The sequence below is a fragment of the Aulonocara sp. 'chitande type north' Nkhata Bay genome, linkage group LG15 (assembly GCF_057382095.1).
Source record: "Aulonocara sp. 'chitande type north' Nkhata Bay isolate Kocher_YH1m ecotype deep benthic linkage group LG15, A_spYH_male_GT1.1, whole genome shotgun sequence".
NCBI lineage: Eukaryota > Metazoa > Chordata > Actinopteri > Cichliformes > Cichlidae > Aulonocara > Aulonocara sp. 'chitande type north' Nkhata Bay.
Genome location: NC_141358.1, coordinates 2,845,997 through 2,865,788, shown reverse-complemented (window position 1 = coordinate 2,865,788; position 19,792 = coordinate 2,845,997). Strand labels below are relative to the sequence as shown.

The 19,792-nt window shown below is 41.9% G+C and overlaps 1 protein-coding gene across 2 annotated transcripts; it reads right to left on the bottom strand.

The window, feature by feature from the left end:
- Window positions 1–4,824: 4,824 nt before the first annotated feature.
- gtf2a1 (general transcription factor IIA, 1) lies at window positions 4,825–15,427 on the bottom strand. Of its 2 annotated transcripts, XR_015125116.1 has the most exons (11): window positions 15,183–15,427; window positions 13,382–13,483; window positions 12,178–12,355; window positions 11,905–11,966; window positions 11,056–11,131; window positions 10,815–10,936; window positions 10,180–10,284; window positions 8,860–9,144; window positions 7,568–7,657; window positions 6,416–6,913; window positions 4,825–5,513 (listed from the first exon to the last, which is right to left on the bottom strand). XR_015125116.1 is itself a non-coding variant. In XM_086264895.1 (10 exons), the coding sequence occupies exons 1-10, from the start codon at window positions 15,210–15,212 to the stop codon at window positions 6,806–6,808; spliced, it is 1,158 nt and encodes a 385-aa protein (XP_086121021.1). In that variant the 5' UTR covers window positions 15,213–15,427; the 3' UTR covers window positions 4,825–6,805. The 2 variants fall into 2 exon arrangements, 1 of the variants encoding a protein (XP_086121021.1); XM_086264895.1 differs by having other exon boundaries at window positions 4,825–6,913.
- Window positions 15,428–19,792: the final 4,365 nt, after the last annotated feature.

The following is a 19,792-nucleotide window of genomic DNA, read 5'->3' as shown; positions in this document are numbered from 1 at the left end:
GTGTGATTTACTTTAACTTTATCAAATGTTCGGTCGCTAACTCGTTCAGAAACCCACTCCAAAAAACTAACATCTCACATCGAACCATGCGATCCAAAAACAAGACCTATTTGGATTATTGGCAGTTTCTGCAAATCACACAGTGGTGTGTTAATCACTAATGCATACTGTTAAAGCTGTGTGTCTCCTTTGGGATGTCCTGGTTGTTTTTTCCAGCGTTATCGTGGTATTTTTCCATCCCTGTGTGGAAACCAGTGACTTCTACAATCAGCGGGGAGCTTAAAGCTAGCATACCTGAGACCCATGTGAACTTCTGTGATGCTGAGCTGTTAGGCATTAAAGGAAACCTTCTGCTAATAGTGGCTAAACATCAGGTTAGCATTTCCTCTCCTGAGTGACTTTAGAGATGAACAGGGCGAGTGGGGATTAGTTCACATCTTTTTCTTTAAAAAAAATAAAATACATTTTGCATCCATATTTGTCTTGAAGATATTCGATCAGATTGCTGCAATTTGTGTCAGCATGGAAAATATAGTGCAACATTCCCAACTTTGTATCACTCTAAACCTCACAAACTGGAATGGTCTCTACTTTCAAAGTCGGGAAAATTAAGAGTGGCATCCGCTGACTGCGTTCCAGACCTCGCTTGGCGGTGAATTTCCGAACGGACGGGACATCATTTTCAGTTGAACGTTTTCCACGGCTTCAGGTCCATCTCTTCCAATCACGTATTAACAGCGAGCCAGTCTGGACCCTTCAGATGCAAAGCACTCTGGAGCTGGAGCACGATGGGCCTGGCTGCCTTCATGAGAGGACGTCTCCGCTGCCAGCTAGTGTTAACTCACTGTTCACGAGTGTGTGCACGACAAGACTGATAAAAATCAAAGTCTATGCACATTTGCGTAGGTGTCTGGGTGCACACAAAGCGACTGGTGGTAGTGGCATATACCTGCAGAATCCAGCATTTTCCCGAATGATTACATGGAATTTTACAGACTTGCAGGTACGGTCATGGCCCAAGTAATAGGCCGAGCCAAGCAAACTGAATGAGACTGTGAAATGGATTTATTTTGATATTCTTCTTCTAGCTGGGTCTCAGGCCTGCCTCATCATTCCTCTCCCAGTATTACAAATAAACTCATCTCCAAGCCGTTCCTCAAATAAGCAGGCCCGTCCCCGACGATGCACCTCGATAACACCGGATTAGGTTGCCAAACTCAAATAGAGTGGGAAAAGGAGTCGTGAACAGAGGGACTGACGAGGTCAAAGCCTACGAGTATGCATCCAGTGTTTGGTTGTGGAAACAAAAAGAAATCTCTTGCATTTTTGGCGTCATTCCTTTCGTTGGCCCGGTCAACGTGGATGGCCCTCTTAAAGAGTCAAGTTCCTCTGTCTCCTGGAGAGCTCTTGAATGATGACCAGAGCGAACTGCAGGGTTTTAGTCAGTGAAAACATTCATTCTTCTGTTGTTCTGCAGGTGGTTTCACTCATCAGGAAATGAGTTTCATATTTAGGATCTACAACCTTTGCAGACACTTGAGTTAAACCAGGAAAGAAAAATGGCTCCAAGCCTTCAACAAAATACATTCTAATACTTTATACACAGGATGATGTGACAAGTGCTACTCTATACTACTGATAGTAAACCTTAGTTATTGTGCAGGTGTGTATGGAAGGCAATTTAGAACATGTGTCTACTTTGGATCAATTATTTCTAATAAACTGGAAATTGTTTTTATTGAGAAAGTTCCTGCTGACAGGCGACGTTTCAAATTACAGCTGTTGCCGTGTGAAGATGATCCTAAACCAGAAATACATGAAACAGTGATGCAACTCCACCTGCACAACCCCAGTAATAAAACAAAAAGCAGAGAAGTGCTGGAGCATTCATGCGTACTGAGGTGAACTAAGACTGCACACTTTGCAGCACCGTACTTGCAGATTTAGCCGAAGATGATTCATCGCAGGCTTTCTGCCCCACGTGGACTTAAATCACATGACTTTTACTTGAGTCAGACACAAGTATTAAAACTGATGACTTTAGGGTAAGATTGGGAATATGCTTAAAACTAACTGCTTCATATAATGTCGAGGGCTTCTTTGGTTTTATAGTGCAAGAAACCAAAACAGCTCAAATATGGGGACAAAGCTAAAGTGCCTCCCCACCTAAACTAAAAATGACCAATTCTGAAAGGTGTTGAAAGAGGTATCAAACACAATAAGGTTTCACTTTAATACACCTTTGTACCCTAGTTTTAAATAACTTACCCATTCGTGTAAGAATGACTGAATCAACTCGGTAAGTACTCCACAGAGGAAATCACCCCATAACAGCACAGATAGCAATTATATGGCATTGGCTTTTTGAAGCAGGCCTATAATAAAAAAAGAAAAGTGACAAGCTGTTTAGAACAACATTCACAGCTTGACGTGAGACAGTCTAGGATACTATAAAAGTCCTGCTGCAGCCAAAGTCCGGATAGACAGAATCTCTGCTGAAAACAGATGAAGGTTTTTGTCCCGTTTTTTCTGTTTTGTCACAGTTTGCTGTTTTCTAAGACTTTGGTAAGCTCTACATGCCACAGCCAGCAGGCCCGGCTACTCCACTTGCTACGTAGCTGATTGGCAGTCACCACAGGTTAGCTGGTAAGCAGAGAAAGCTGTAGAGTCTGAGCAAGACATCTCCAGGGTCTCATTATAAGCCTCATTTGCCAGCAGCTCAGATTCTTATGTCTGAGTGCCCAGGAGTAGCAAAAGGGCCCACTTCATCAGAAGCAGCCAGGGATACACTGCTCCTCCGCTACGTCTATTCAGCGCTGAAGTGTGATATATTGTAGAAGTGACAGTCTGCCCTCAAATCCATTTACAATCAAGTGCAAAAATCTCCATGTAGTTTCTGATTCAGCTTTGATCCCCGACTGCACCACACCTTTATCTCATAATTACCTGAAAGGAAATACGCTGGGATTGTGTCGGTTTGGGTAGGAATTAGAGGAAAAGCCGGGAAAACGCCCATGCTGTGCAAACCCTGACAGTCATCCAGATGGTGGGATATAGAAAAATGGAAAAGAAGATTGGGCGATGCAGATTCGGGGTCTCGTGCAGGTTGCAGCAAATGCATGAAAGTGATCCTACAGAGCTGTTACGCAGCGACAAAGACAGAATGTGCAAGGATTATATTTCAATCAAGAAATCTGAATCGTGCTGAGTTAAAGCCGTATTACAGCACGTTGCCGGAGCACGTGGGCCACAGTGATGAAGACTTGGATGGTTGGTCCTTGCAGACAACCATGTCTGCCCATTTGTTTGTGACTGTGTGACTCATCCACAAAGACGCCTAACATAAACACAACTACATACTTCAGAGAAGTGTCACAGAAAGACTTATGAATGGTGTTTACAGATACCCATGTCTGCAAGGAGGATAATCCCCGCTGTCTGTCAGACAGTAAGCCTTTGACACCGAGCGCCTTTAGCTGGTTAGCAAGTTAGCAAAAAGATAACGGTTTGCTAAAGACAAAAATAACTGTAGTTAGCTACAGCTTAAGACAAGATAGATTTAAGACATTTCATGCTCCTTTGAGTTAAATCGAGGGCCAACTTAACAACTTAAACCACAGAAAGAAAAGAAGAAACAAAAGTGTTTGGCTCCTGATGTTTGTCCGAGGCGCTGCTTAAAAGAAATTAGTCCTTGTTGTCATCTTTGTCACTCAAAGTTTCAATGGATTCAACTGCCTTGATTCCTAATGTGTAAAATGTGGCTCACTCTCTACACAAAACAATGTACCTCATATATATTTACAGTACCAGCTTCAGCCATGCTACAAAACTCCGTCGTCATTGGTAGCTAGCAGACAGGACTACTGGTTTGAGTGTCTTGGAAACAGATTTAAAATTTAAATGTCAGAGAAAAAAACAACCAAAAACATTTAAAAAGTATGAACGCCATTAGAAGTTTCATTAAAGAATAATGAAACACATAAGTAATAAACTCATGAAACAGTTGGCTCACTAAATGGGAAGGGGACTGGTATTTGTTAAGGTCTTGCAGTCATGTGACTGCTAATTTTCCACCATTTCAAATGTGTAACACTGTAGCAGTTGCAGTTCTACTAAAGACCAGTCCATGACCACCTGCCAACCACCGTTTGTGAGGATAAGATGCATCCTAGTAGCTGCTAGAGGCTGAAGGCGGTCACGATCAAACTGACTGCCATCTTGCTAGAGATTCACGACCCCCTGGCAACCACCGGGAAAAATGTGTGTTGACGCTCACAGAAAACTGATGCTATCTCACGTGCAAAATGAAACCGTTTACTAAAGAGTACACAGTACTGACTCAAAAACCTTTGATTGCCTCGGCCGCTAACAGATTGCTCCAGACGATACCAGGTCTGCACTCACCAACTACTCCCCTAGAAGAAGTGTGACACAAATCGGAAATGGAGACTGAATTGGTGAAGCGCAACTTTTATACACACATATTTAAACACTTCCTAATGATCTTGGCCAGGAACCCCTCCAGCTGGTAAACTGGAGGAACCGCTGACCTTCTGATTATTAGACTACCTGCTCTACCGCTCGAGCCACATCTAATAGTAGCAGTTAAAAACGGAGTCTCAACAGGATTAAAAATGTGAGCAAAAATAGTTTAAAAGTAACTGAAATAACAGTTAAATAGTTTAGTGTTCAAGATGCTCCCACGAGTAATCGATAAATTTGCTTTTATCAGCGCAGAACCAAAAAGCTGACCAGGTATCACAGAAGAAGGTAGGAAGAAACAGAGGGGGCGAGAGTGACACTGATTTAGGCCACAAAATAATGCAAAAATTAAATTTTAATTTTCTTTCTTTCTTTTTATGCAAAAGACAACTTTATGTATTCAAAGCACAACCTTGAGTTTGATTCCAAACTTGATTTAGGAAAATTACACGAATACCAACAGTACAGTTCATTAATCATCAGAAGAGCAGAACACACGACAAAATGGTTATAGAGCACAGTTTAATAAGACATCCTTCTCAGTCTAGCATCTGTGACCCCCCCCCCCCACCAAAAAATGAACTAAAGTTCAAAAAGGCACGCACAACATCTACATATGGAAATGACAAACAGAGGAAAGGAAATAAATCTACTGGGGGCCATGTGTGGAAAGTCTTCCTTTGATCTTTCATGTAAAAATTTCATATAATTCAACTAAATCGTGTGAAAAATGTTCTGTTTTCTCCATCAGGTCCTGTATCAGGGTTTTCTTTGTGCAGCTAAAAAACAACTATGGAGCCACCCAAGCACCACGTCGACACAACAGTCAAAACACATATATACTTTATTTCAAACTGCTGCAACAGGGGCACTAAAAACAAACTGCAGAGACACACACAACCCCCCCTCGAGTTAAACTCACTTGGATAGAAAATATCCTCAGTTTAAAAGTCATGAATAAAACGGAAGCAGACGAGAACATACGGTGGACGAAATGGTTTGGAAAACAGCGCCGTGCAGCTTTTATCAGGCTGACATAAGAAGAAAGGAGAAAAGAAAAGAAAAAGGAACACTTGTTAGATTATAAGAGCACAGTTTGGTGCGGCTTTCCAACCTTAAAAAAAAGAAAAACAATTTATGAACTTTCAGAAATAAATAGAAAAAAACAGGACAGACACCAACCTCACTGCTCTGTGACATTTTCAGACTGTGAGAGAAATAAACTGAAACCTTTTCACAGAAAACCAGCGACAACGACACACACTCACCACGTGTCTGTACAGTCCCACACACACACACACACACACACACACACACACACACACACACACGTCTCTGCGGCTATTGATTAAGTGGACTGACTGACTTCACAACACACTGATAAACCGACAGTGCAAAATTTCCGACGGCTGCAGAGAACTAAAAATAAAAGCAAAGGCGATTCACCAACAGGACAAACTGAGACACCTTTGTACAATCCTTAAATGAATTCAGTGTCTCACGCTTTTATCTTTATTTTATTCTTAACGTTAAAGATGGAATGAAGCCCCAGAGAAGCCAGTGGGGGGGTGCTGGGGGAGGGGGGGTTAAGTGCTGCGACGAAGATAAAAAAAATGAGTTATTGTAAGGTGATGTTATTTTACCTTCTTTTTTAACTCCTTCATTAAACGCATTTAAAACATAATGTTTAAAGAACAGGTCGCCTACATAAAAACACTCTGGAGCACCTTTTTCATAAACGTGAATTCAGACAGAATTAGGATATTAAAAAAAGAAGCCAAAAACAGGTGATTCTGGTCGTTCTAAAGGCAGCGATCTCGACTGGTGGCACTAAGTTTGGACACGAACGTAGACACGAGTCAATCCAGTCAACCGACTACAGTGATTGCAAAGGTGTTTCTCATCTATGGGGTTATAACGAATGACCTCTGACCTTGTGTGGCAGGGAAGCCGAGGTCACCCTGGTCCTCTACACCTGTATGATGGTGAAATGCTTTCTTTCCAAAGTTAGGTGAATTCTCTGGGGGGGAAAGGCAGAGAAGCCTGGAAGAAGAAATAAAGAGAAACGGTGCTCGGCTCACGGGGCTTTTCCCTTCCTCTGTTGGTTTCTCATCCCGCAAGGCTAGTCGAGTGTTTTCTGACTACACCCGGGTTTTACAGTACCTCACAGTCCTTTGGGTTTGTCTCAAGAGTTCTGAGTCTCAGAAACAGTTTCCTGAATGAATCCAGTCACAGGATGTGGAAGGATGCTAAACTGTCTGTTAACTGGATAGGAGTTACAGAGATCCTGCTCCTGTTGCTTTCTCCCGTTCCTTTTTCTGCTTCACCACTCGGCATCCCCGATGGCTTTGGAGAAGACGTAGTCTCTCCCGTTCAGATTCATGATCCCATCCTTCAGGTGGAATTTCCATTTGTTCTTACTTCTGTGAATCTGCAGAGTAAAGAGAAGGAAATGAGTGTTGTAGGCGTCAAGGACAGATGGACATTGTTTCAGCTTACAGTGGACGCAGACTGATGTCTTTAGCCTCTGCGCCGAGGCCAGACAAACTCACTGTGGCATTAACCGCTGCTGGAGCCTTTCTCCACTGAATTAACATCAAATAATGTAACAACTCGATGCTTTGTGATGGGAATCAAAGGCAAACAGTGAAGACTCACAACAAGGAATGTGAAATACCTCTTTAACGATTTCTGACATTTTCCCCCAAAAACGAGGAGGCTGCTGTGAAAACTGTTTAAGCCCCGTCCTTCAATCTACAGCAGCCTTTCCAGCGCCCTGAATGATACTGGCAAACAAAGGCTGACAGCGATGCTGAGTACCAATCACATTAACACGGTAAAACTGCTCTGCGCTGTTATTTTATAATCTCTTTGTTTTCACTGCTTCTGCAAATCTCAGCGTTAACGTCTTCGTCTGGATGCTGATGTGAAACTAAACGAGTCTGATATGCATAAAAGCCAACGGGCCCCAGCGCAGGAGGATCTATATCAAGACATGTCATAAAAGTACCAAAGAGGCACTCGCATATTTATACACAGGCAGGTTTGAACACACTGCAGCCTTTCAGAATATATCAGTTCCTACCTTGTCGTACTGGCACACCACTACGTTGTCTGTTTCAAACAGCTCCTGGTCCTCTTCGTCGCTGACGTCGTCTCCACTGTTCAGCGGCTCCTGAGTAGGAAACCAAAACAATCAGATTCATCACAAATGTTTGCTGCTCAGAAACGTGGTTTAAGATTCAGGATTTTCTTTATTTAAACAGTAAAAGCACAAATCTAGATTGCAACAAGTAATAGTTTGATTTTAAACCCGTTCTCCTTTTTGCCCGATACCAAACAGTGCCAAATATAACCTGCTGTGTTATAAAATCTTCTGCAGAAAAGCCACACAAACTACAGAGTAACCTTTGTAGTAGGGCTGCCACAAACGATTATTTTGATAGTCGACTAATCAGATCATCATCCATTGGATGTAAAACTACAGCTTATTGCACCAGCAGCATCTGCTCTTATATAACTATCATTAGCTTACAGCTTTAAGTGTTTCAGGTCTGTGCTAACTAAAAATAAAGACAAGATGATAGTTTATTAAATTTTAATGAAATCTGCAGATTGTTTCGGTGAAGTTTAATAAACTCCTTGCTATCTAAAATATAACAGGACACCGGAGTAAATTCTCGAGCATCTCACACTTCTGATAATCAGCTGTCTGCTTGATGTTTATTCAGCTGTGTAAAAACTATAACTTTAATCTCAGCCAAACCGATTTACTCAGGAACAAATAAAATACTAAAAAAAAGCCAAACAATAACATTTTAAGTTATCTAAGTGACTCATATGTTTAACCTGAGTAGTGAAAGACAGCGGTGGGTTTGAAAACGATTTGCCTGGAGTCCGGTGTTCTCACGGCGCTAGTGAGCCTAGCCCCCGGCTAGCTATCGAGCTAGTGGGTAACAGACGTCTCCGAAAACGTCGGAGCGCTTTTGAAAATATGCGGTGTCTTGATAAACTGAGCAGATATTTGAGGTTTACACAGTTACATTCTCGCCTGAAAATATGTTAAACGTTTATTTTGTGACCCAGAAAGAATAATAAGAGTAATATTAAAACTAACTAGCTGCCGCCATTGTTGGAAACTGAGCTGGGCCGCGCTATGAATTCTGGGACAGAGCTACTTCTTCGGGGTTTAACGACAGCTACCTGTGGAAAGCTACTGCTAGCTACTCTGGAAAACAAAAGCTCTGAAGAGGGGCAGAAACATCAGTGCTACAAGTTTACGGCTTTCTTACTTCATATTAAATGACCATAAAATTCTTGCCTACTGCAACTTTAACGTGCGAGTTTTTGAACACTCTTATTTCCTCCCTTGCTCACCTCTTCAACCTGCCCATCTTCTGCTCCATCCTTGTCTTTCTCCTCATCGTCATCTTCGTCGTACTCCTCCTCATCCTCGTCCTCTTCTGAAGACGTCTCCCCGGTTCCGTCCACCTGCAGCATCATGGGAGGCTGCTGTGCCTGAGGCTGGGCCTGTTGCTGCTGTTGGGCCTGGGGCTGCGCTGAGGCTTGTGGTGCAGTCGCTCCTGGGGCCTGCTGGACCTGCTGGACCTGAGCTGTTGCTGCCTGGCTGGGCTGTGGCGCCATAGCTGCTGCTTGCATCACCTGACGGTAGAAAGAAACTCAGAGTTTAAAAACATGTACGCCCATATGATGTTAGCATTGCTTTCATGTGGGACAAAATAACCAGCTCTTTACACAACAGACTCCAACTCAAAGCCAAAATAAAGTCAAAGTCAACTTTATTTGTCGATTCTGCCACATGTACAGGACATACAGAGAATAGAAATTGCGTTACTCTCAATCCCTAGATAAATAGCAAATGAACATTTAAATATATTTAAATATAAAAGTGATTAAAAATGCAAGTAAAATAATTAAAAAGTAAAAATTTAAATAAATACAATTTTACATATAACAAGAAAGCTATACAATATACAATATAATGGGTAAGTGACATTGAGTGTAAACCAGGCAGAGTAGTGCAAATAGGCAAATAGTGCAAATGGAGATTTAGTAATGTACGGTAAGAGAAAGTGTAACAACAAAGTCTTATGAGGTAATGGCAGTCCAATGCTCCACAAGGTGACTGGTAACAGGACAGGACAGCAAAAATGATGCGACTTCAAGGAGCATTTTTGTAGCAAAGATAAGGTCTGCCAGCTAGTCGCCATGTTGGGTATCAAGATATTTGTCTGTGTTAGCAAGTAAGCTAATGCTGGCTAACAGCTGAAAGAAAAAGTTATTAAAGAACTGAACTCGTGGAGGGAAGACCTCTGCTCTGAGCTAATGTTAGCCTGTTGATTTAAAAGCTAACGTTGCAGATTTTTGCAGTGTAGCTCAGTTACACTGGCCAGCTAACCAAATCTTTCCATAGTTACTCACACCAAAACTACATCTGAGTGGAAATGCTGTTTGTCAGTGTAATCGGCTGATCTGTGACACTGACTGATGCGCGATGCTTTCACAGTGCAGGTGTTATTATTAATAACAAAGGTTTCCCAGACGCTCCTCTAAAACATTAAACAGACTCTAATTTCTCTAAACAACAAAGAGAACAGAAATGGAGGAAACACTACTATAGAGCATAAACTACTTCCATATAAATGGAATGAGTGCAGGAGGAACTGAAGTTCTGACCTGTGTATTGCCTTGGACTTTGTTTCCTGGGGTTAAGACAATCTGCTGCGGCTGTATGATGACTCCTGCTTGCTGGGACAGGCCTCCTGGCAGAGGAGCCAGAACCTAAACAGATATTAGAGAAGGGAAAAAAACCCCAAACACGACATGTAAACTCTATTTTAAAACAAGATCTCCACCTGAATATGCACAACACTTTTGCAACATTTTAACCGACTCAATTTAAACTGAATGAATGAAATTTGGCACTAGTTTTGATCTGAATCTGTGTTTTTATTTAGGAAAAGTCACAAGTAGTGGAGTCATGGATCTATTTCTTTTGGGGTAAGTGGTAAGCTCTGAGCAATCAGCATCCTCCCGATTTCCCAGAATCATTTCATGTTTTTCATGGCACTTCTTACATATTTCGAGGTTATTTTTCCAAGAATTGATTCTTCCACTGTGTCAGAGCCACAGGGCCCACAGATATGTAGCCTTATTTAACCTACTTGTCACAAACGGACACTGAACTGATTACGCAGATAAATCAGACACACCACGACTTTTTCCCCCCACCTCTCTCCATTTGGCTTTGTTTTTCACACACATTTCCTCCTGTCATATGCAGCCCTGCCCCTCTGCGTGACAGTTCTTACCTGCTGTATTACCGGTGCCTGCACGCCACCAGGCTGCATCTGCTGCTGCAGGAGGATCTGCTGCTGGGGCTGGATGATGTACTGAGCCCCGTTGGGACCACGGACTAACTGCAGGATCTGGCCTGAGACGTTAAAACAAAGCGTGTGGGTGCACGTTGTGTAAATATAGTTTTACACATGAAGATAGTTCAGAGAGAAAACAGCATTTCTTTGCAATTTAATGCAAATAAACATGTTTTACCTTGGCTGGTGAGGAGCTGTTGGTATTGGGTGACCGCTGTGGGCAAAGCCAGGGTTGCTGCGGTAGCTGCTGCACTCTAGAGGAGGAAAGAAGAACACACGCGGTGACAAGCATGCAAAATAATACAGAAGCAGAGGATTTCAGGGTTCAAGAATGAAAGACTTCAATGTTAAGTACTTAATGTTTTTGAACTTCTTTACAATTTAAAGCACTGAACTTCAGATTGCATTGACTGACATGATAAAAGCAGCATGTTTGTCCTCTCGCTGCATCTACAAAGCCACTGGAAAACGATTAAAAATTGGCAAGTGAAGCTTTGAAGAACCGTTTGAGGATTATACAAAAATCACTTGCAGAAAACAGAAAGAAGCAGCAGCAGAGATGAAAGCTTCATATGGACAGATGCTGCGTTAAACATGTGCTGTTGAAAAAAGTGGAAAAGATTTCCTGCATATTTCACTCGATGACGGAAAGGTGTGTTTGTCAGTGCGTATTAGACACAGCAGTAGCATGTGGGAGGATGCATTACTGCTGGCTTATATCCACTGCAGTCCTGGCTATTAAATAGTCCGTTAATCTCTTCCAAGTCCTGTTGCCCCATCCGTGTGACACTTGATCAATCATTCTGGACTAAGGAAGAAGCCTGCAGAGACCCTCTCTTGCTTCTCACTTCTACTCAAAGAAAATATGTCTGAATTTGTTAAAAACGTAAAATGAGCAGCACTTCGTTCTGTTCATCACACATATGGATATCGCATCACCTATGTCTGTTAATAAACACATTTGCTACTTGTTATATGCCTCCCCGAAAAACAGTTTCATTTATTTTTGGTGCTATGATCCACTCACCATCCCCGTTCCACCCATGTGTATAAGCTTAGATTCCTGAACAATGACTTGCTGCTGGGGAGCTGCGGAAACAAACATTTTCAGGTCAATTCCTCATATTTTTCATAAAATGTACAAAGAATGCACACGATCAGTAAGCATTCATTGTTTCCTGTGCCAGTTCGGCAAATAACTCAAAGCTGCAGGCGACATTTTTAGTGCCCAAAAAGGCGTTCACGGGTTTTTGCACTTGTTCAGAAATGTTTTTACCACTGTGTGCCACTGCTGGCTAACCTTGCTGTTGCTGGGGCGGCAGGATGACTTGCTGGGACTGAGCTGGCTGGGTCACCTGCTGGACTTGTTGGACCTGCTGAACCTGTTGTTGCTGCTGCTGTGCGGCCTGCAGGGCTTTCTGCTCGTCAGTGTGGAAGCCCTCCACTGCCTTGGACTGCAAAAGCTTGTTCTCCCATAGCTGTAGAGACAAACGGAGGCAGCACAAAGACATGTGTTAGAAAGCTGCCAAAGACGCCATTTAAATCCATGCTAACATGTTTTCAAATGAAAATCTCCATCCAGGTAAATGTTTAGCGCAGATTCTGTCATTATCGACACACCTGTGAACGCATCACACCGACCAGACGTGCCGATCGTTTAAATTAATTCAGTTTTATTTTTATAGTCACAACAGTCATCTTCAAGGTGCTTCATGTTGTGAGGTACAATAATACAGAGAAAACCTAACAGACGACCCTATGAGCAAGTGTTTGGTGACAATGGGAAGGAAAATCTCCCTTTTAACAGGAAGAAAGCTCCAACACAACCAGGCTCAGGGGGGGAACCAGGTAAAAGAGACTGTGGAAGAGAGCCAGACATCAATATTAACTAATGGGTCACAAACTCAAAGTGAGGTCAAATAAACTGGTTTAATCCATGAAGCTAAGACTGAATTTTTTGCTTATTTGTGTCAATCACATTGCCTAGTAGGCTTATGTGCCATAGCCTCCTCTTGAATTGAGCATATCATGCAGTGTACACACTGTTCGAGTTGTCATTTCAATGGTATTCAGACACCACCTTCTCACAGGCATACGCAGGTGTTATAACAGTAAAGCAACACTGAAAGTCACACTGGAATATAAGGTGGTGATTGCACCAGAAAACTCATACAGAAATCGCTGCAAAGCAAATTCTGCAACACATCAGTGGCAGTGAGAGCACCATCCATCACAGGAAACCATGGTAACGGGGGGGGGAAACAAGACATGAATGACATTTTTGTGAGTTAATCAGAAAGTTTCCAGAAGTCTGTTTTCTGTCCATCCAGACAGCAACTACAACAGCTTCCAAACTAGGAAGTGGTCAGCAGTTATTCCAAAGCGCTCTGGTTTGGGGGAGCGTGCTACAGTACACTTTACTACAAAGAGCGCACACCTCTGCAGGAGGCGGCATTTCCCCTGCAGTTACTATATGCAGGCGCAACACTGACAGGGACGGTTACCGTTTTCAGCTCCAGAAGAACTTGCTCATCTACTCCCTCGTCCAGGAACAGCTCTCGCACCTCATTGATCACATCGTCAATCACATTCTTGTATAATTTAGGCTGTGAGGAAGAAAAAAAAGAAGAAAAGAGGAAAGAAACTTTTACAGTATGGCGTTTATATTAGAGACACTTTTGCTTTTCCCAGTAAAGCATGAACAACATGTCTGGTACAGTCAGTATTGATCATTATGAGCTTGGGTTTTATGTCAAAATTAGCCCTCAACAGTGTACTTAGCAAACACACCTCCTCTTTGGGCTTCCCAGCTGCCAAAACGACAACAAAACATCAAGTATACAGCTGATGGTGTTATAATTATCACATTTATTTACGCCTCGCCACACTGACTTTCATTGGTATGACACGGTAATAGTTGTTGCACGCGGGCAGCTAAACTCTAAAACTGCCCCCACTTGAGTATCATGTGTGGGGTTCGTGCTGCAGCGTTTCCACGGCGCTACGTGCCTTGTTATGCTAACCCATATAAACTAGCTCTTTATGTTACTACTACTAAGGTAAACATCATGTCCCCGGGGTCTGAACTGCGCGCGCGCTGGAAAAAGCAGACATAACGTTTATAGCTTCGCCAGGGCCCAACGGTCCCGTCTCAGCGGAGTGATACGAGGCTGAAACAAAGCGACACACGCGCGGGCCACCGCACTGCGCTGCCCCGATGTCCGCAGCGCAGACCTCGGTCTCTCCTTCCCTCCCCCTCGGCCTGTCTGCTCCTCACTATTTAAAGCTCAGTCTGCTGTTTATATGTAGAGCCGGTGACGTAGCGTCGAGTAGCACCTTCCCATCCCGGGCAGTCTATATTAGAGAGCCAATATGGCTGTATAAAAACCAGGCAGCGAAAAGGAGGAGGGCCAGAACCGAGAGAGAAGGGAGACGAGGAAGCCATTTTACGGAGCCGCAGAGTGCGCGCTCGACAGCCTTTTTCTTTTAAATAGTGTGTGGCGGAATGTGAAGGACATTTTCGGTGTCTTAGCTTATCAGTGCTCAGCTTTGGCTAAATATTTTTTGGCTCTGCTGGAAGGTAGCAAGGACAAATTTGATATGGTATGGGTTAAAGAAGTGGTTTGGGACGGCTACCCTGCCTTCTGGTCGTGGAATGGTGGACAATGATGAGGCAGTTGACGACTTTCTACTGAGGAGGCTTTAATATATATATATATATATATATTTATATAAACTATATATATTAAACGCTCAATTCTCTCGGCGTGGATGATGACAATGTGCTTTGCGTACATCTGTATTTCATAAGCTATCCAATAATAAAAGCTTAAATTGACAATTTCTTCCTCCTACGAACAAACAAGCATTTTTAGACAACCTGGCAGCTCAAGCGTCTACCAAAAATGAATTTAGCCATACACGCTATTAGACTGTGATCACGTAAAGTAACCTTCCAACTAATGAAAGCTTCAACCTGCCGATAAACCACTAAATTAAAATTACATCTTCATCGCTAAACCTCAGTTTCTACACGTGTTCTTATTTTTACTCAAACACTGCCTCTCTAAAGTAAGCCATTCCTCCTCCGAGATGGTTTCAAATGAAAGAACTACCTAGTTTCGAAAACTAATTATAATGGCCGATTGACTGAAACTTAAGTATTCCCTTTAATAGATATAACAGTGAAGTGTTTGTTAAAGCAGACTCATTTTACTGTAATACATAAAACCAGCTCGTCGACAGCTTTCCAATAACTTTACCCCCATTTTCCCCCGCTGACAATCCTTAGAGATTGATCCTTACCACTGGGTTCGAGTTAGCCGAGCTCGCCATTATACGCGTAGTGTAAAAACCACACGGAAATAGGCGAGGAATAGAGCCAAAAATTACGAAAAACGATTTAAAACAACTGGGAAAGATATTTTAAAACAGCCGGCATCACTTTTGTAAATAAAACACAGTTTAGGCGGTCTTATTTACAATCCCGGGCTGCGACTCCCCAGCCGTCCTCCTTCCGTCGTTGTCCTGCTTTATATACTGAGCGAAGAAGCTGCGAGTGCGCGAGACATAGGGCAGGGTCAGGTCGCACATAGCGCGAGATTTCGTGCGGAGTATGACGACCAATTAATAGAGCCGCTCATGGGAAATGTAGTTTAATAATACTTTTTTTTTTTTTTTTTTAGAAAACGGAACTGAATCCTCAGTGATCGCATTAGCTTAATGCTCTGTGATCTTGTTTATTGAGTTAGGGAAAGTGTAAGTATTACGAACCATGTGATGAATTAAAAATAGAGGAATTAATTAGATAAAAGTAGCTGGTTACTTAAAATGCTAATAAAAGCCTATTAGCATATAGCTAAGTCATTTTAAATTAACTTATTTCATTTTTTCTTTCTTTTTCTTTCTATTCTTTTTCCTGTTTTCCATCATATATTAGAACTGTATGCTGTAATGATCGATGCTCATATTAAATATGGGAAAACATTCAAATAATGCCTTCAGCATATGTACAAATCATGAGCTAAAAGCTCAGGCCTTGGGGTGGCTTTAGACGGGTTTTCTCAGGGGTTTCTGAGGGGCTGCCAATCAGAACCTAAAGCATCTCATTTTAGAAAGCGAATAAACCAAAGACCACTATAAGATAAATACAGATTATTTTAAAACTATGACTCGTGTAAAGCTGCACTAGTATAGCCCAACAATAATAATAAATATCAAGAAATAGTATGTCTCCTTTAATGTTAACAGTTTTATTCAACATGTTTGGAGAAATGCTTTTGTCTAATAGCCAAGGTTGGTTGTTGCAGATTAAATATAATATTTAAAAAAAATATACATATAGAACAGAATAGAACAGAATGCCTTTATTGTCACTATACAGTTGTCAGTGCCAACATGTTTATAGATGTAACCATTATTAATAGGAAAAACATGATATTCTTATCACATATAATGCATAAAGGCTATTTAAGAAATAGTGCTAATAATTTTTTCATGTATTCACTTGTAACAACACCAACAGTTTAATTGACTTTTGCACTTAATCGTTGGACCTTGTGTTAGCTCAGCACTACTTTTACCTAAGCAGAGGATCTGAATGCTTCTTTCACTACTGGTCCACACTTTAATACTTTCATGCGACACAGGTGCCTCTTAAACAAGTCTGACCTTTACCAGCTTCGTAACTGCACCTGTAATGCTTCTCTGTGGGGCCAGTGTGCTTTATGTAGTAACATCGTGCCACCACAAGAGGGTGATCACACCACGCACCAGGAAAACAGGCTCTCTCTTCCACATTTCAACACTCACACTCAAACACACACTCACACTCACACAATCCACTTTGTAAAACACGCAACTGTTTTCCACGTTATTCAATAAAAGCAGATTTAAGTGAATTTTTGGATGAGCAACATCCACTGGCCTTGTTTGCTTGCTCTGAAACAGACTTGCCCTGACTACCAAAGGGGAAATTTACCCCCCACAAAAAACAATAAAGCTTTGCAATAAATGAGAGCTGACAAGAGAACGTTACCTCCACTTCTGTCTCCATGGAAACTTGCCTCGCTGGTCATTCTGAGGATATGGATGATATAGACCGGGGAGCACACAGCTCTCCGCGTGCATCAATCCACTCAGCGGTTCAGTGTGGCTCTTCTGAAATGGCATATTACACCACCTGAATTCATTTCATTTAGTTCACTGAGATGAAATTAAAGGCCTGTCCGCCCCTGACAAGGATGTGCTTTTGGATTCACTTTAAACCTTTTCCAGTGGAGAACAGTTGGGGAGGGAAAAAGAGGAAAGAAGTGACATGATAGGAAAAAGACTTTGTTTAATCTGTGCTTCTGAATGTGAGATTTCATCAGACGTGAAGCCATGTTATCCATGAAATGTTGTCGCTACCTTTGAGTCTCACTCTCTGTAACTGAGTAGTAAGATGCCCTCTAAAGATCCACAGAATGCACACTTTTCTTTTCTCACCCCCCTCTTCTTCTTCGCTGTAGTTGCATAGCAACAGAGGAGCTGCTAGCTCCAGTTGTGTTGTGGTGGGAGCGTGCTGCACAGGGAGGCACTGGCTCAAGATTAAGCCGGTCTCTGCTTCAATTATGAATGGGCTTCCACTGCCACACGGCTCCAAAATGGCACCACTCAGATTGATAAGACACTGAGGCACTCTTTGGTACACTTAACTCTTTTACTTCTTTCCCTTAGGGAGGGGGAGCAGGACTTTAATCAGAAGTATTGAACTTAAATGATTAGAGGAAGCAAATGAATAATTAACTGGCGGGAAAGGCTTGGTTATGATAAGACTCTTGTTGATGGGAATATGTGAGGTTAATGATTGGGGTCAGTCTTGAGAGCAAATTAGAGTCTCTAGTATCACAAAGGTAGCACTCTACTAGTAAGTGTGGGTTTGTGTGTGGTGCTGAGGAGGTGGATGACAAAGGCTGACATCCTTTACTACATTTCACTTGAAGTGCTGAGATGAAAACAGCTAATTGTTTAGTACTCTGATCAGCTTCCAGTCAATATGTTCTTAACAAAACTCAGAATGGTTGATTTACAGCAGTTTATGTGTGGTGGAGGTGGGTTGCAAATGGGCTTGCAGTGTGCAAAAGTCTTGAGACACTTAATTTCTAGATTATTTTATTTTGCTTCCAAGGAGCCAGATTTTCTCGAATTTTTAAGAGAAATTCAAGGTGGGCTCAAAGTGGGATTTCAAAGTTTTCTTGTGCTTTTTCAGTCATTTCCAGTCCAGTCCTTGTACCTGACCATTTTCAGAGGAGCTGTTTAACACTGACCGATGCATCATTCAAGAATAATATAAGGCAACTGAAGAAATTAACCAGTGTTGCACCTAAAACAGATGCCTTAGCAAAGAACCTATTTTTAGTAGTATGTTAAGGTACTTTGCTACTGGCAGTCTGTTGCAAAAACATATAATTAATTAAAGTCTTACAAAAATGCCCAAGATAGCACAGCTTGATGGGCAAAGGTCTGTCGACAGACCAGGTCAGCACCTGGACTCTTGTACTACAAAGAAATCGTGCTCTCCAGAGAACACGAGTCCAGTGGCAGCGTGCTTTACACCACTGCATCTGACGCATTGTGCTTGGTGATGTAATCTTTGGCTGGAGCTGCTCAGCCATGGAAACCCGTCCATGAAGCTCTCTGCGCACTGTTCTTGAGCTAATCTGAAGGACACGTGAAGTTTGGAGGTCTGTAGTGACTGACTCTGCAGAAAGTCAGCATGTCCTGACTCCGCTCTGCGAGTTTACGTGGCCTACCACTTTGTAGCTGAGTTGCATTCCCAATCACTTCCATTTTGTTATAACACCATTAATAGATGAATAGCTGACGGTGGTACATTTAGTAGAGAACATTTTATTCATGACTGAACTTGTTGCACAGGTGGCATCCTATCACAGTACCACGCTGGAGCTCACTGAGCAACTCATTCCTTCACATATGTTTGCAGAAGCAGTCTGCATGCATAGATGCCAACTTTTATACACATGCGACCACTGAAGTGATTGGAACACCTGAGTTCGATGATGGTTTTTAGCAATAGTGCACTTTTCCAAAGTTTGGTGGCCCATAAATAAAGGTGGTCATTCCAAATATTGACTTTTGAGCTCGTTTGAATTATGCAAAATCATTTTTTTCCATGTATGTTTGCACATAAATTGCTGCACCTATTTCACATTGCTTTATCGAAATATAAAGAAATTAGGGTTGCCTGATACTTTATGTCCCACAGTACTGTGTGAGATTTGCCCACTGGATGAGTAACAGCGGTGCCACTTCAGTTGACGTCCATATCTCCGACTGTAACTATGCTTTTGTCTTTTGTCTTGCATGATATCCACTGAAGAACAACAGCCAAGCGTAGCTTCTGCAACTCGTATTTTTTTTTATTATTGCAACCAACTGGAAGACAATACATCACATAAACATCATTGTAGTTTCTCAGAAAATGGAAAACAAAATAAAACAACATTTATATATTTTTTGCCACGGTATTGGACAACGTTGATATTTACATGTAGTGATGAAATAGGTCTTGAAATCATTCTTTGGCAATATGATTTGCACAATAAGGAGAAAACTGAACATTTACTGAAAAAGAAAAAAAAACAAAGAAGAAGAAGAAAACAAGAAAACAACACCTGGGTGTACCCTGCATCACATCGCACAGATCAATAACAGTTTTGCATTTTGACATCTCTAACCTATGGCTTTCCAATATTCAGCTCAGACAGTCGCGGAAAAAATAAAATAATGGCAGTATTATAGATAAGTCTGTCAGAGAAAGAGAGAAACAAAAAGAAACAGGAAAATTTAAAAGGCGCGTAAAAACGTCAACAAATAATAAAAAAAATAATAATAATGGCAACTATTCTTCTAGG

Coding starts and splice junctions, on each gene's coding strand:
- gtf2a1 (XM_086264895.1), bottom strand. CDS start 15,212: ATGGCGAGCTCGGCTAACTCGAACCCAGTG. Junction 11,132..11,904: donor ACATGGGTGGAACGGGGATG/GTGAGTGGATCA, acceptor TTCCTCCTCTAG/AGTGCAGCAGCTACCGCAGC. Junction 10,937..11,055: donor ACAGCTCCTCACCAGCCAAG/GTAAAACATGTT, acceptor TTAACGTCTCAG/GCCAGATCCTGCAGTTAGTC.